The sequence below is a fragment of the Mastigoproctus giganteus genome, chromosome 4 (assembly GCF_048544385.1).
Source record: "Mastigoproctus giganteus isolate SK-2022 chromosome 4, ASM4854438v1, whole genome shotgun sequence".
In the NCBI taxonomy this organism is placed as follows: Eukaryota; Metazoa; Arthropoda; class Arachnida; order Uropygi; family Thelyphonidae; genus Mastigoproctus; species Mastigoproctus giganteus.
The window spans coordinates 111,991,951-112,009,307 of record NC_143578.1 but is presented as its reverse complement, the minus strand read 5'-3'; the positions used below and the strand labels follow the sequence as shown (position 1 = coordinate 112,009,307).

The window sequence follows — 17,357 nt, the reverse complement described above, 5'->3', positions numbered from 1 at the left end:
AGTTAATGATCAGTACCAAGCAGCACTCCTTCAGGATGACTTGAACAGACTGCAAGAATGGTCATAAAAGTGGCAGCTGTGTTTTAATGCAGCAAAATGCAAGGTCACTTGGGAAATAGCAACCCCAAAATAAGCCTTAGACACTAATGCGCCAATAAAATCATAGTATAATCTAATATTCTAAACCCCAAAATAATTTATACGCTTGGTGGAGTTGAATTAAAAACAATAGAAGAAGAAAGGAATCTGGGAGTTATAATACGGGCAGATTATGAAGTTTTCTGAGAAGTGTAAACTGGCAGCCAGGAAAGCCTATGGTATCTTATTGTTGATTGTTTATTATGTTTGTTATTTGGTTTTTAGGAGCATTAGCAACTAAGGCCATATTGCTCTGGTGATATGCGGTGGTCATTCCCTGACCTTTCCGCATCCTCTGTATTTTGTGGGCACGGGCTCAAACCCCGGTCTAATCAAGAAGCGTGTGCTATGCACTGCTGCTCCTTCCCACCTGGCTACGGAGGCGCCTCTTATTGATGATTTATTGAGCATTATCATTACAATTATACAATTACCGTTGTATAATTGTAATTGTACGACCACATTTGGAATCCTGTATTCAAGTATGGAGACCTCACCTGAGAAAAGATATTGAGCTTCTTGAAAGTTTCCAAAGACAGCAACTCGATGGTGAGATGAGTAAAAGGGTGATCATATTCCTTCTCTTCTCAAAGATTATGTGGGCTGCAGAGCTTGGTAACCAGGCACCTCAGAGGTGACCTGATTGAAGTTTATAAGGCTCTGAGAGGGGGTTAGTAAAATGGATGCAGGCAGAATTTTCACTGTTATAGAGAATTGCAGAACTTAGGGACATGAATTTAAATTACAAGGGGAAGAGGTTTAGCCTAGATTGTAGGAAGTTTCCTTTTAGCCAGCAAGTCGTTGATTGCAGGAACAGGTTGCCTTCACAGGTAGTTGAGGCTGACAGTTTGAATAAATTCAGAGGTCAACTGGATAGTTACCTATGTGGGGGGGGAAACAAATGATTTGTGTGTTGTTGTTTTTTTTTCCCCTTGCCAGTGCAGCAAAAGCTTGATTTTGATTTGATTTAGGTTTTTTTGGCGCATCAGCAACTGAGGCTATAATGCAGTTTCCTTGCACTATATGACATGTTACTATTACCTATTACATGATGCATCAGCAAGGGAAACTAAGACCAAGGTCCTTGTCCTTGATTGTCCGTGTTTTGTGAAATGATCATAAAACAAGCCAAACAACAACAATAATCATCACCAGAATTTGGTGTTTACATAGCATAGAGGCACTTTTTGAAACAAGTGTGACTTTTCAGTATTTCCACTGTTTCATCTGAAAATATATCCAGCATGTTTACTTCATGGAATGAACTTTGTTCGCAAAACAAAATTTTTAATTCCTACATAACTTGGGCATAGTAAAAATGCCATTTCAACTTCTTTTTTAGTTTGTTTGCTTTTTACAAAACACACCCATCTATTGACAGTATTGCCTTAGAAACTTGCATGCTGGTTAAACATTGCTTGACACCAAAGGGAATTAAGAATGCTTTTCTGAATTAACACTGTCCACATATCAGAAACTCTGGTCTTGACGCTGGTATAATATAAATGCCTGTTTAAATTGCCTTGGACATTGCTCAAGATTAAGAAAAAAATTCCTTTGAGAATTAACATGATCAGAATTAGTGAACAGAACACATCACTTATGATTACTAAATTAAAATGTAAGCTATTCAAGGATATTTCAACCTATGTACAACAATGTTGTCAGCTGCTGAATCAGTAATTATTGCTGAGAAGGATAAATCCATAGTAGAGGTAAAAAGCATATTTCATGTGAATTTTGGTTCACCTTGTATTTTCAGAGCCACTAACAATAGGTTGTAGCTAGTATCCACTTTTTTATTTGAAATTTATATATGTCTGAATTTCAGAAAGGTGAACTCTGTGTCTCAGGATCAAGGGACCATACACTAAAATTTTGGGACATCAAAAATTTAGGAAATCCAGTGCATGAATCAAAGAAATTTTTAAAGGAAATTGTTGCTCACAAGGCAGGTATTTGGTGTATTTATTGAAGTTTAGTATTCATTATGTTAAATTACTTTTCTCTGTTAATTATAAAAAATTTCTGTTCTGTTATTTAAAAAAATTCTGAAGTTTTTATGCAAGTGCACATAACCCCTCCATATGTGTAGGATTTAGAGTAAAAAGCCTCAGACCAGATAGAGTTTACTGTCATATAAGTTGTTAGTGCATTAGCATCATTTCTATACACAGTAAATAGCATGATATATTATGTAATGATGCAACTAGAAAAGTTAGGATCTACTTTTCTAGGATCTAGAAAAGTTAGGCAGATGGATGCTGAGAAGTGGCAATTGAAGTTTAACATTGATAAATGCAAAGTACTGCATATGGATAGCAGTAACCCAAGAGAAACATGCCAACTGTGTGGTACTACACTCAGGGTAGTGGAGAATGAAAAAGACCTGGGGGTAATTGTGCAGTCAGATGCGAAGTTTTCTGAGCAGTGAAAAAGGCTACAAGAGTAGCTCATGGGGTCTCGTCAATGATATATAGGAATTTTGCTAGCAGGGATAAGGAGGTGATTATCCCTTTGTTTAAAGCAATGGTCAGACCACACCTTGAGTACCGCATACACTGGAGGCCTCATTTTAGGAAGGATGTAGAGTTACAGCAAGTACAGAGAAGGAAAACAAGATTGGTGAGGCTAAATGAAGGGGTCCTCTTGCCAAGAAAGGCTTAAGTTCTGGAAATTGTAGTGTCTGGAGACTAGGCACCTGCGCGGTGATATGATTGAGGTGTATAAGGCCTTGAATGGGTTGAGCAGGCTTATTGCTGATGGGATTGTTCAGATTAAGAACCTGAGATGGCATAAATTCAAATTGAGGAAGGACAATTGTAGAAAAGATATGCAGAAGTTTGCCTTTGGCCAGTGGGTGGTTGATTGCTGGAACAGAATTCCATCTGTTGTTGTGGAAGTTGATAGCTTAAATAAATTTAAGGCTGAGCTGGGCAAACATTTGGAGTGATTGGATGTGTGAAATGGGAAGGGTTTTTTTTTTTTGGACTGATGCTGTACAAGCTTGCTTTCTTGCATCATATACCTCAACTAATGCTAACTATACAACTTAAATAAGTTTACTGTGTGTAAAAATTTGCTAATCCCCATCGTATATGTAATCTTTTATGAACTGCTTTGGGCCTGTACACAAGTCACACTTGCAGAGTGACCAACCTAAAGTAATCATTCATGGGACTGCTTGAAAGTGGCCTCTTTAAGCAGGTAATCATTGCATAGTACATAAAGAGTTCATAATTTTCATGCAGAAAGCGATTTTTAGGACTGTTATATGGTCAAGAAAGAATAAAAATGTGGAACTGCATGCTAACTTAATGTATAATTTATGTAACATAAAAGCAAGCAAGAAAAATTGAATTAGGTAATTTAAATACATATACAGTATCTACATTTTAACCAAGACTAAAGTGCAAAAAAGCCTGGATAACAAAAGCAAAGGCAAATATAAAACAGCATTATTAAATGATACATACAAGTGTAAGGTGGCTTTATTTAGAAAAGAATGAATGAATGAAAAATTAAATAAGTTAGAACAGAGGGAAGTTATAGAGTAACTTCCCTCTGGCAGAATATGAATGAAACCATGGTATTGCTGCTATAGAGTTTAGGATTCAAAATTAAATGGGAAAGAGTACTATGAAATTGGGATTAAGAAATAAGAAGAGAAGAGAAAATTATAAGAAATGCTTAGACAGTAAAATAATACATTCAATAGAACAGAATTAAAAAAGAGCAATAGCAAAAAGATAATATAAAAAAATAAATAGAAAAAGATGGAATAATTATCTCTGGATTAGAAAGAGATATAACAAAACCCCATCCAAAAGTATTTAAAATCTTAAAATTTATGAATGAATACATGAAATAAAAAATATAAAAATAAACCCAATTCCAGCTAAAAATTGTTGAACAAGATATGTGAGTTGAAACATTTTACAGATTCATAGAAAGATTGGAAATATGAGTATAAACAACAAGGTAGATGGGCTGAGAAGTGGCAATTGTAATTTAGCTTGGCAAATTCAAGGTACCGCATATGGGTAGCAGTAATCCCAGAATAACATATCAACCGTGTGTAATACATTCAAACTACGCATTAGGTAGTAGAGGACAAAAAAGATCTGTTGGTAAGTGTTCAGTTAGACATGAAGTTCTTTGAGTGATGCAGATGGGCTGCTAGGACAGTTTATGGGATTTTTGTCAATGTTATACAGGAATTTTGCCAGCAAGGATAAGGAGGTAATTATTCCACTGGTTAGGCAATGATCAGGCACTATCTTGATTCTGCATACAGGTCTGGAAGCCTCATTTTAAGAAGGATGTACAGTAGAGCATCAGTTATCCAGAATAACTGATGTCAAACCTGTTCCAAATAGCAAAATATTCCAGATAATCAAATGTAAGGTAAAATTTAAATAAATTTAATCTTACCTAACGATTAAATTAAATAACTATGATTAATTAGATAAAAAAATTTATAAACTAATCTTGGAAGCAAGAAACATCCATCCAGGCATTTTTATGATTTTTATACAAAACAGGAAAATTAGAAAGATTTTTAAATGCTCTCGGTTTTTTCTACTTACTGATAATTGAACATGGACAATCTGTGCATCCCAGTAGCATTTGCACACATATCAATTGTAACTCGCTCTTTTCTCATCTTAAAATCTGGTGCAGGAATTTCTTTTAGTGGCTAGGGTTTTCCTCAATAATGTTTTCCATAATAAGCCCATCTCATCAACATTATAAACATTTTCTTTCACGTAATTTGCTATAACTGAAGCAAATATAGTTTAGGTGAACCAGTGTCTGGCCCAATGCTTTTTCACACAACATTGGGCCAGACACTAGTTCACCTAAACTTCGGTTCTGAAGAAACCACAAATTAAGTGCACTCTCTAAAGCGACATTTTCGGGTTTCAACATTATCTTTTTCCTGCTAGATCCTCCTTCACTATCCATAATCGACACAAATTCTGTTATAGCATTGGAATTTTTCTTGATGTCATAAATTGTTGAAGTCCGCACATTAGACTCTTTGGAGAGATTTTCTAAATGTTCACCATTTCTAATTCTATTAATAATTTCCGTTTTTTTTTTTTTTTTTTAATTGTTGTTGCAATGTTAAAACTACACATTTTCAATTTGTTCACATTTTACTGAAAAAAAATTGCAAAAAAAATAAATAATAAATAATCGCACAGTTTAGGCTGATATTATTCTTACCGAATCTAGAGCTAAGCTAATCTGAAATTCACTTATGGTTTCTGAGAAAACCCAGTAGTCTCTGTGATATTTTTCTAAAGCACATTTCTGAAAGTCACATAGAATTCTAGAGGTCACAACCATAAAACAATAAAAACAATTTCCAGTTTTTGGTTTATTGGGCTTTTTGTTTGTACAGTCTGTTATAAATGGGTAGTAAACTCGATCTCTCACTTATTGGAATCTAAATTCAATTTGCAAACATGATCACTATAACCAATGCTTATTGTACTACCATTAATAATAAAAAAAAGAAGAAAGATCAGCCTTTCAAATTATTCTGGATAACTGACTTCCGGATAACCACCGTTCTACTGTATAACCATTGGAAAGATGCAGAGAGAAGCAACAAGTTTAGTCATGAGCACAAAAGGATGCTCTTATCAAGAAAGCCTTCGTTCTGCAAATTGCAACATTTTGAAACTAGGCACCTGTGAGATCTGACTGAGGTGTTTAAGGTTCTTTGAATGGATTGATTAAACTAAATGGTGATAGTATCCTTACTCTTGCTCAGACAACACACAAGGGGGCATAAATTTAATTGAGGAAGGATGGTTGTAGGTTAGATGTTTTAAAATTTACTTTTAGTTAGAGGGTAGTTGATTGTTGGAACAAACCTACATCTGATGTTGTGGAAGTTGGTAGTTTGGATAAATTTAAGGAGGAACTAGTCACATTATTAGAGGGTGTTGGACAGGTGATATTGTAAAATTTTTTGCCGGTTTTTGTAACAGCTTGCTTTCTTGCATCATTTACCACTACTGATAAATACCCTCTATATTTGTTTGTTTATCACTTTGATTCAGTTTCATCAGCTTCTGAATCCAAATTCCAGAGAATTTCGTCAATTTTGGGCTGAAATCAAAAAACATAGAGGCTATCAGTTTCCTCTGAATTTGCAGACTTTTTCATCTTTGAATTTCAAAGCTATTTTCGTGTTGTCATCTGTTACTATTAGTTAGAAATACTGAAGATATGGCAGCACATAATGGCACATTTTCTGGTAGCTTGTACTTAAAACAGATACATTATTAGAAATGACCATGAAAGATTTAAATATAGATACATTGATTCCTCATTGTATGAAAGGGATTCATTTTTTGGAAGTTATGTATTAAGTAAAAATTCATTAAATTAAAATTAATTTCCCATTTCTAAATATGGGAAAGATAATAATTAGGAAATTCAGAGGCTATCAGTTTCCTTATACAGGAACTCCCCGACTTAAGTAAGGGTTGCATTCTGCGGAACGCTACCTAAGTCGGAATTTCCCCCATGTTTGTGCAGCACTTGCAACTGTGTTCGCTGAATTGATTGAATCAAAAAAGATATGTTCGATGAACATGTAAATAGAATTATTTATTGTATTTATTCAATTTTTTTGTCTCATTGGCAGGAAAAATTATAAAAGTGTGTAATTTAAAAAAAAATTCAAAACTATAAAATTACAAAAAAAGAGAGGAGACAGGCATAATGTCAGTAAGTTTTACCTCTCGAGCATTGTTGCCAGAATCAATGTCTTCAGCTGATAAGTACACTGCTATGAAGGTTGAGGGCTGTGGAGATTTAGAAGGGGTCTGGGGCTCAACCTTACAAAAGAACATATTAAAGGATGGCTGGATTGTTGCTTTTTCTTTTCATTGTAGGTTTCTTTGTACCAAGCAATCATATCATTCACCCCTCTGTTATCTTTTTAGAACCGTTCGCTGTCAGAATCCATCTTCTCAAACCTCGCCATTGCCATTTCTCTGGTGATGAAGCATCTTGGCTCCTCATTTGGTTCATCTTGAGCTTTGTCAGGATTTTCTTCTTTCACTATCGCTGCCTGCAAGTCAATAAGTTCTTCATTAGATAATTCCTTCTCTTCTTCCTCTGTTAACTCCTCCACGTCTTTGGCATCAACCTCCAACTGAAGTAGCTCTGCAACCTTTACAATCTTATCTGTAACCTCTTCATATGAGTTGTCTTTTTTCAAATCCTTCAAAGACTTTTACATGCTGTGGGCATATTTTCTTCCATGTATCATTTAAACAACTTTTAGTAATTTCTGCCTAGGCCTTATTAATGTTTAAGATGGCGTGGTAAATACTGTAAGATTTACAAGTCTCTTAACGTAAAATTTTTCTCACTGAAGACAATGCCTGAGCAAATGCTGTGCGTAAATAGCATGCTTTTAAATTCAAAATAACACCTGATCCATAGGTTGGATGAGCGAAGTCGTGTTTGGTGGTAGAAATATGACTCTCACGTTTGAATTGAAATCATCTAGATGTGTAGGATGTCCAGGAGCGTTATCTAATAGAAGCAAAATCTTGAAAGGAATGTTGTTGTCTTTACAATATTTTTCAACCTCAGGAATGAAGCAGCATTTAAACTAATCCTCAAAGAGAGATATTATTATCCATGCTTTCTGGTTTGATCGGAAATTCATGGGTAGGGCGGCTTTATTGACGCCCTTAAATGCAAGAGGTTTTTCAGAATGGTACACAAGCAGTGGTTTTAATCTGTAATCTCCCACTGCATTAGCCCCAAGGAAGAGCATGGCCCTATCTTTTGATGCCTTGAAACCTGGCATTGTATTTTCCTCTTTGGCAGTGTATGTTCGATCCGGCATTTTTTTACAATACAGAGTAGTCTCGTCTCGTCAATGTTAAAAGTTTGCTGCATTGAATAGCCGCCTTCATGAATAATTTTTTCCAACACGTCACAAATTCTCTGCAGCTGCAGAATCGGCACTGGCAACTTCACCGCATACTTTAATGTTGTGGAAACCAGTGCAATTCTTGAACCTATTAAACCACCCGTTGCTTGCCAGGAACGTGGCTTGGGATTCGCTTTACTTATCTGTAATATCTTTATAAATACTTGTTGCTTTTGCTTGAATGGTCATTAGACTCAGGGGCACTCGCTTCTGAATCTGATTTTCCATCCATATTATTAATAGCTTTTCCATCTTCGATATAGCACCCGAATGCTGTTTTGGGATCACTGTTGATCTTAAATGCATTGATCCTTTAAGATGTTCTTTTATAACATGCACTGTCCCTTAAAATAGTATTCACTGTTGAAGCAGCGAGACCTAATTCCCTTGCAATAGATGACAAACTTTGTCGTGCTTCGTACTTCTTAATCATTTTCATATTCATTTCTAAATCGATTTTGTTTCGTTTCCTGGCACTACCTTGCACTTTTCATTGGTTGCTTTCCCTTCATCATTGTAATATGTAAATAGGAATGAAGAGAAGTTTCTGAAAATTTTTTTTTTATATGATTGAAGATTTCAGTGAAGGGGAACACATTTCACCATAATAGCGTAAAAACCCACATGATTGCAGTTATCGGTATTATTGCAAATGCAATAAGATCGAGTTTACTACCTGTTTATAATTAGATGCACTAACAGAAAAGTCCAATAAACTGAAAGTGCAAATTGTTTGTTTGTTTTTTTTTTTTTTTTTTCGTCGTGATCTCCAGAAACGTGCTTTAGAAAAATATCACAAAGGTGTTCAAAATTGATTCATATAACAGGAAACATATGATAACGATGAAAGGATAGTGCAATTTCCATTGTAATATGACCTTTTGGAGAGATAAATAGCTTAGTAATATAGCAAAATTTTCAACTTCCAAGGACTTGGAACAAATTAATTACAAAAAAAAACTAAAAAAAAGCAATGTGTTATTGGGTTCACATTACGATAGTTTCACGATACCTCCATTTATTCCTACGGGATGCAAAATACGTTTCCATGATTTTTTAAAGTTTTCACTGGCCGGCAAAAACTTGAGTAAAGTCAAATTTCTATAAGTCGGGGAGTTCCTGTATACATAATAATAAAGAAAGGCAAATCTATAGTGTAAGTATACTATAATGAACAATAGTTTTAAATGATCAGTAATAAATTAAAAAAAAACATATGTTACAAAGAAAAAAATAAACAAAATTGTCATTTACTGGTTGAAATTAATATATAATGTTGTGAAGCCAAAATGAGGAGTCATTGGATCCTTGGCATGAAGAAAGTATCAAGTAACATCTATTGAGTTTTTTCATTTCATAGAGCTCCCTATGTTCAAAAAGGAAATCTTTAACTTTTCAGTATAAATCAGGGCTGTTTTCCATATTCAAGTTATATTTGAAATATACATCAAAAGGGATGGGGAGAAGTGGGCACTTGAATCAAAAATTCTCCCTCATCAGTATAATAGCATTCTTTTAGCAAAGCAATAATGCTTTCATTTGTGACCATCAATGTTGGCACTGATCTTATTAACCTCATTATTCTTTGATTATCTGACAGGCTGGCAATATAAGCACTGCCTGGCATGTTTTTATTGTAGTGAAAATTCACTGCATATACCAAAAAAACGGAAAATAAATTTTTTAAATGCTTTCACATAAATTAAGTGAACATTTGTAAAACGAGGACCTAGTGTACATATTGCTGAGAAGTTTAATTAGCACAGAATAACAGTACAGTAAATGGCAAACCATAGAGTACATGATTTTTTTGCCTTTTAAAAATTTTGCAGCTATTAATATGAAATTTAAAAAAGTTCAAATATTAAAAGTTATTAAATTTTTAATTTTAATATTCACCACCTGTGTTGCAGCAAAAACACACGCACACACCGCTGAAAATTAACAGAAAATGTGATGTACACTTCATCCAATCATGCCAACACATCTCATTTGAAAATATATGTTGAAATGATACTACTTTCATTCATTTCCTGTCATGACTTGTTCAATCATGTTAGGGCAAGTTTAAAGCTGAGTCTTGCCTAGTAGTTATGAGCAGGTCTTTTAGCTGTGCTGTGAAAGTATATGGATGTACACACTTGTTCAGTATGATTTTAATTGTGAGGAAGGCTGTTTACTTTGGAAATTAACTTAGGCAGAGAGTATGTCATTTTACCATGATTGTCAACAAATGGTCTTGGGCAGGACACATAGCTCGAAGACATGATTGACAGATGAACTAAGAAAATAACAGAATGGTACCCAAGAGGAGCTAGAAGAAAACCTGGAAGACAACGGCAGAAATGGATAGATGAAATTCATGAGTTTGTGGGTAGTAAGTGGATGGCCATTTCACAAAACAGAAGGAACTGGAAAGTTGCAGGAGAGGTCTTCATCCTGCAGTGGATTGAAAATGGCTGATGATAATGATGTCAACAATTAAGTGAATGCTGAGACACATAAATAAATTCACTGACATATTGTTTGCCTAAAAGTGATTTTAGAAGTAAATCCACTATTTTCATGCATTAAAATTATTATTTTTGTCTTTTTTAAAATGCAGTGGACATGACTAGAAAATATTCTCTATTCCAGTTTCTGTTCTTTTTTTCCCCCATACCTACACAATATTTATAGTTTTAATAATTTTCAATTCATATTTACTTCATAGTGAATTTAAAATGTTGCATTAAAATACAATTTCAAAAGCATGATTGACTGTATTTTCCATATTAGGGATGGATCTGGTCCATGGCATATGGGGAAACAACACTTTTCACTGGTTCATGGGATGGAATAGTTAAAGGATGGGACATTAGCGATGATGTTACAGAAAAGGAATTAATTAAGTAAGTTACACCCTATTTTTAAAAGGATTTTTTTATGTTCATTTAGATAATGTTATTTTGTGGGCTGCATATAATTTAATCAATAAATACATAGTATGATTGATTAAATTAGATTGTAAAGATAAATTTGATTTGTTTATATTTGTTTAAATTATAAGAATCACAGCTGAACTTTGAAATATCTGAACTTACCCTGTAAACTGTTTGTTAATACATTTGAAAGTAGTAGAAAGTGAAGGGGAAAAAAAACTGATAAAATTAACTCATTAAGCTTAACAAGGATGCATCCCAAATTACCCCAACTCATTAATTAAATCATTCAAACTAAAAAAAAAAAAATAATAACAGTTTTCTTTGTTTTCAGCTTGCACGGTTTCGCATTCCATTTCATTATTAAGGTAACAGAGATGAATCTCCAATTGCCTCAACTTGTCAGTTTTTTTTATTTTTTATTTTTTTTGATAGTTGTTGGCGCATCGGCTTCTGTGGCCATATTGCACCTCCCAAGGTTTTTGCAGTACTTTGATCCATGCCCGAGGCGGGAATCGAACCCGCGACCTTTGGGTTGCCGGGCAGGTACTTTACCCACTCGGCTAGCCCGGTCGGCCCAACAACTTGTCAGTGAAATCATGTGCATTAAAAAAATTTATATGAGTACATGGATATAGATTCATGTGGGTATAAAATGTTGTCTTATTGCTGCTTTCTAGCAAATTTTCTAGGAACTACTGAAGACTATCACCAACTTTAAACGAAATTCAACTAATGATTTAGTTTTAATTTATGATACAAATATGACAACATTTTGTGTGCCACCCTATATTATTACAGGCTAACATATAACTATCTTATGCTTCAAATCTTTTGTTTGCTCAATTACTAGCACTTCCTTATTAATCGATTTCAGGATTCTCCTCATGTTGTGTTTTCATAATGATATACTGTAGATGCATTCATAGCTTTAAAGTTATGCCATAATTCACATATCGCCTATATTTTCACAGTAGCTGCTGTTTTCTCAGATGATAGAGACCATCACCAAGAAAACTGGCATAGTCCCCATTCCTGAAATTAAAAGTTCTTAACAATCAAGACCTTAGTGTTGTCGTGGTTCACCTTAGCACTCTATGATTACTTCAGTAAGAGTTCCTGTGCTATGATACTACTGAGGTTATTAATATTCAGGAGGGAAAGAGTGACTTGAAAGAACTGTGAGGAATACCAGTTGTTTCAGTTGCTAACAGCTATGATCACTTCTCCCTATGCATGAACAGATGTGGAGGAGCCATCAACCAAGATCCAGTGTCACACAAAGTTTTTTGTTCTTTTAATGGCATAATGAAAAAACTGTACTACTGCTAGTAGTAGTAGTAGTAGTAATGGCAAATGATGCAAGAAAGCAAGCTTATATAGCATCAGCCAAAAAAAAAAACAAAACAAAACCACAGTTCACCCATCTGTACCCTCCAAGAATTTGTCTACTTTTCCCTTGAATTCATTCAACCTATCCACTTCCACAACAACGAATGGAAGCCTGTTCCAACAATCAACCACCCGCCAGCTGAAGGCAAACTTCTACACATCTATCCTGCAACCATTCTTCCTCAACTTGAATTTATGCCCCCTCATGGTCTCAGGCAAATGAAAGAATACTATTACCATTCAGTGTATCAATCCATTCAAGACTTCAGTCAGATCTCCCTGTATGCCTGGTCTTGAGACCTAAAGTGAGGCCTCCAGATCTGTTACTCAAGATGTGGCCTAACCATGGCCTTATACTAATTCATAATGGTTGGAGAAATTTTTATTAGTGTGAAAGCATTGTTTTCTTTTTCACCCCACTCTGCATTGCCATCTATGACAGTTGCCAATGACTCCTAAATTTATGGACTGTCATTGAAATTTGAAAAGACACCTAAATTTAGATGTCTATAAAAATGCTAAAAAATTTTTGGAGTTTCAAGAATATATCTCCACTGAGAGGCCATTTTATTAGATGCACCTACCTAATAGTGAGTGGGTCTCCATCTGAAATGCCCCCCCCCCCACCTTCAGCACTCAGAACAGCTTGCATTCATCATGGCATGAATTTGATGAATTGTTGAAAGGGTGATACAGGAATACTGATCCGTGTTGAATGAACTGCTTCCCACAATTGCAAATTGGATGATTGAAGAGCTCTGTTACAAAAAGCTTGTTCCACTTTAATCCATGTGATTAATTGCAATCTGTTGACTAGGGAGGCCACTGCCCTCTTCTCCCATTGGCTTGAATAAATATCACTAGGAGAAAAATTTTTTTAATGGATAGAGAGAAAATAAAATACACAAGTTGGTTGAATAAAAGTGCTGTGTGAATCATGCAAACACTGACAATTTTTTTTTTTTTTTAAACTTAGTATCATGCCATTTTATATCGGATATACATTTAGAATTATTCAGTTATGTCCTTTTCAGTCATGTTGATATATAAAAATGTGTAAAAAATATGCAAAAATTAAACTAATAATTAGGCTTTCACTGATGATACAAATGTGTGATTGATGTGATGGTATTAATCTGAGGTTTGTCATGACTAATATTCTTCCATTAATGCTAAGGATATTAGTTAAAACACAGAAATCTAAACACTGATGGAGCTAATATTTAGGTACATTTTTAAGTCAAGTGCATCAGATTTCAGCCAAGTCCAGTAATTCTATAACTGCCATATTCTTTGCTTGCACTCTGTGCTGGTAGTACTGTTAATAATTCTGTGTATATTTCTTATGTGCAAAGTCAGAAAATACTATGAATGCCTGTTGTGCTGAAGATGACTATCCATGTTGTGTATATCAGGGCATATTTTGTTTGTTTTTTTCTATTTAACGGCACTCTTTAGGGGGAAAAAATTAATTTAATAAATTGCTGTGGGCAGCCTATGGCAAAATTCACATTAAATACAAGTTCAGTCACCTAAATGAGTTTGAATTTCTTGTGTAATTAACTTATTTGGATAAACAGTCTTTTTGAAAAAAAAATAGTATATTTATATTTTCTTCATAAACATACATGCAGTGAAAAAATGACATTCATAAAGGTCCTTGGTATCTGAAGTTGTTAATATACAGTTTGGTTTAAACATTCTTTTAAATGTTTAACTGTGGAAGGTTTGGTGGCCATCTGTTTAATATTCAAACTTAAACAGTATTTTTCACATTTTCTTATTCATTAATAACATTCATTTATATGCAAAGTTCTTTTAAAATATAACAAACATGCAACTTCTTTGTGCCAGAAAGAGCGCATTATGCCGGCTTGATCCAGTTCAACACAGTGCACTGAGGATTGCACTTGGCGCATTCAAAACATTGCCAGTACATAGCCTGTACATTGATGCTCACGAGCCACCATTATCTCTATGTAGGAAATTGTTTTTGCTGAAGTATTCTGTCAAGATACAAGGTTGTGCCTCGCATCCCATTCAGCCATATCTTTTCAATCGACCATTAGAAAATCTGTACAGAAATAAACCTAGCATAGTAAAACCAGCTGGTCATCGCCTTCTTGAACTACTACAGGTTTGGAATGTTTCCATCCATTCCGTACAATAGGTAGAAACTTGTACTCAACCACCATGGGTTCCATCTCCTATACCAACCTGTGACACTTACCTCTGTCAGTGGGGAAAGAATATTTTGCAATCATCAAATATCAGACAAGTTCATGCTGTTCACACTCAAAAATATATTGATTTTTTACCAATATACACAGATGGCTCTAAATCCAATTCAAAAGTTGGAGCAGCTGCAGTGTTTCCGAATACAATTGTATCAGCAGCCCTTCCTTCTGAATTCAGTATCTTTTCAGCTGAATTATTCGCAATTAAACTAGCTTTAGAAAATCTCTCTCCTGACTGCTTTTTAAAATCAGTAATTTACACTGATTCCCTCAGCTCAATCAAGGAATTCTTTCATTCCTCAGATAAATTTCACCCTGTTATAAATGAAATTAGAAACTTATTACTAAAGATTAAAGAACGCCACCAACTGGTCACCTTCTGCTGGATACCAGCACATTCTGATATTTTAGGCAATGAACTGGCTGATAAAGTTGCAAAAAACCCAACCAACTTAGATTTAACCAATATCCCTGTTCCAGCCTCAGACTATGCACTAATGATTCATGCTGCATGCCTATCAGAATGGACAGCACTATGGCATTCCCAAACGAATAATAAACTCTTACAGATTAAACAGATTCCGAAAATCTGGCTCTCCAGTGTCCGGACATCAAGAGCAAGAATAGGTCATACTTACCTGACCACCTTCATTTACTCACAGGAGATGATCCACCGCAGTGTCCACATTGCTATATAAATATGACTGTTAACAACATTCTCATTGACTGCCCCTATTATAAACAAGACAGAATTTCAACCCTGCGTTCACTGGTTATCCTTCAACAACCAATAACCCTAGAGAATTTGATTGGTGACAAGGCCAGTACATCTGAATTTTTCTGTTTTCTGAAGCAAACTAAAATTTTTAATCTTTTCTGATTAAGGACATTTCAGACAATACGATTCTTTCTCTTTTCCTTTAATATAAATTATTTGGTGCATTATAGCCAAAGTAGCTTATGCGCCATGAAATCCCCAAAACAACAACAAAAACAGCAACTTCTTTGAAAATCGCTGAAGTTGGTATTGCGAATATCATTTGCTACCTTTATGAGATTAACTGTATTTATAGTTTAAAGAAACTACAGTATAAATAAAACTATAAATATGGCCTTAGTTGCTAATGCTCCTAAAAACCAAAAAAACAGCAAAAAAACAACAGCTCTCTCTCTCTCTCTCTCTCTCTCTCTCTCTCTCTCGGGGTAATTCAGAAAAATTTTTTTTTGGCTGGTGCAGCATAAGCCTCAGGCTTCCTTGCATCATATAGCTAATAATAATAAATCTTTGGAATATGGTTCTAAATGTGTTTTCGATTTTCCTCTAGCACATCTAGTGTTTGTGATGAGAATGACTGTCACTTGCATAACTTCAACCTATATGAATATAATTATTTATTTATTATATTCGTTTATACATTCATATTTATGTAATTGCTTGAATACATCTATATCTTTTAATTCTGAGTTATTTGATTATAAATTGTTTTGGGTAAGATCCAGCAAATTACTGAAACACAATCATTGTCATCCCTCAAAAGTGTAAAAATCACCCCAACAAATTGTCATGTTTGGAAAATTTACCAGATATGCTTAGTTATTCTTTAGGTGACCAGGACCAAAATAAGGCATAGGCACCGCATATTATTTGTACTACTTATTTAAATGAATTATGTAACTGTTGAGCAAAATGAAAAAGTCAATCTTGTTTGCTATATCCCCATGATGTGTATCATGGGTATAGCAAACTGGTAACTTTGATATACTCATGATACACATCACAACGAGTTACCAAAAATGGTAACTCGTCAAGGTATTCCCAATATGCCATTAAATGATGCCATTTCTCAACTACTTAGTAGTCGACTACATATATAGACTTGATGCTCTAGCACTAACTTATTCGTCAGTTAACTTCACGAAACCTGAGGCTATTGCTCTAAATGTATTATGCAATCTTCATTATTTGTACACCATCAGTCATCTCTCATATTTTGAAGTTATACTTCACAACTGGATTTTCATCATTGCAACACTAGGGTACCTGCCCACCTATCGCTGAGGAGCCAACAAGCTCTGAAACGGTGCCGTCTGGGTGGCAGTATCCTCTGAGAATAAGTAACAGTAGTCTTCTCCATTGGTGAAGCATTACTTATTCGAGATAGTGCAATATCATGGTAACTCGTTGTGAAGATATTCACCGTATGAGGTACAGGTGACCCCCGCTTAACGCTGATCATTCGTTCCGGAAAAACAGAGCGCTAAGTGAATCCGCGCTAAGCGAGCGCTGCTTTCCCATAAGGTAACATATGTATTTATGAGCTGCGGTCGGTGCCATAGGATATTTCCTAATGAATAATAAACAGTAATGAAAAGATGCACAAATGTCGGTCAAAATATTTAATATTCAAATATTTGCACATATAAAATATTCTGCATTGCATACGTATAATTATGTGGTAACTTAATTTAAAGTAAGTAAATTTAAAATTCCAATTAAAATAATGAATTTAATTTAATTGATGAATTTAATCATGACAAATGTGTGGATTTTGAGTTGAACTTTGGCCCTCTTCCAAATAAACTAAAAGGGGTATTAATTTTAAATCCCCCGCAGCGTTACAAACAACAATAAAGTCAACCGATCCTTCGCCGCTTTGAAACCTGGCATGTTTTTTTCTTCTTTCAATATGAAACTTC

General features: G+C 34.7%; 1 protein-coding gene across 1 annotated transcript in view; it reads left to right on the top strand.

The window, feature by feature from the left end:
- The window catches only part of LOC150086997 (F-box/WD repeat-containing protein 9-like), a 148,940-nt gene that overhangs the window by 56,587 nt on the left and 74,996 nt on the right, over positions 1–17,357 (top strand). The window contains exons 4-5 of the mRNA XM_090371736.1: positions 1,970–2,089; positions 10,889–11,001. Coding sequence (XP_090227862.1) covers positions 1,970–2,089; positions 10,889–11,001 — 233 coding nt within the window. The remainder of the gene's footprint in view (positions 1–1,969; positions 2,090–10,888; positions 11,002–17,357) is intronic.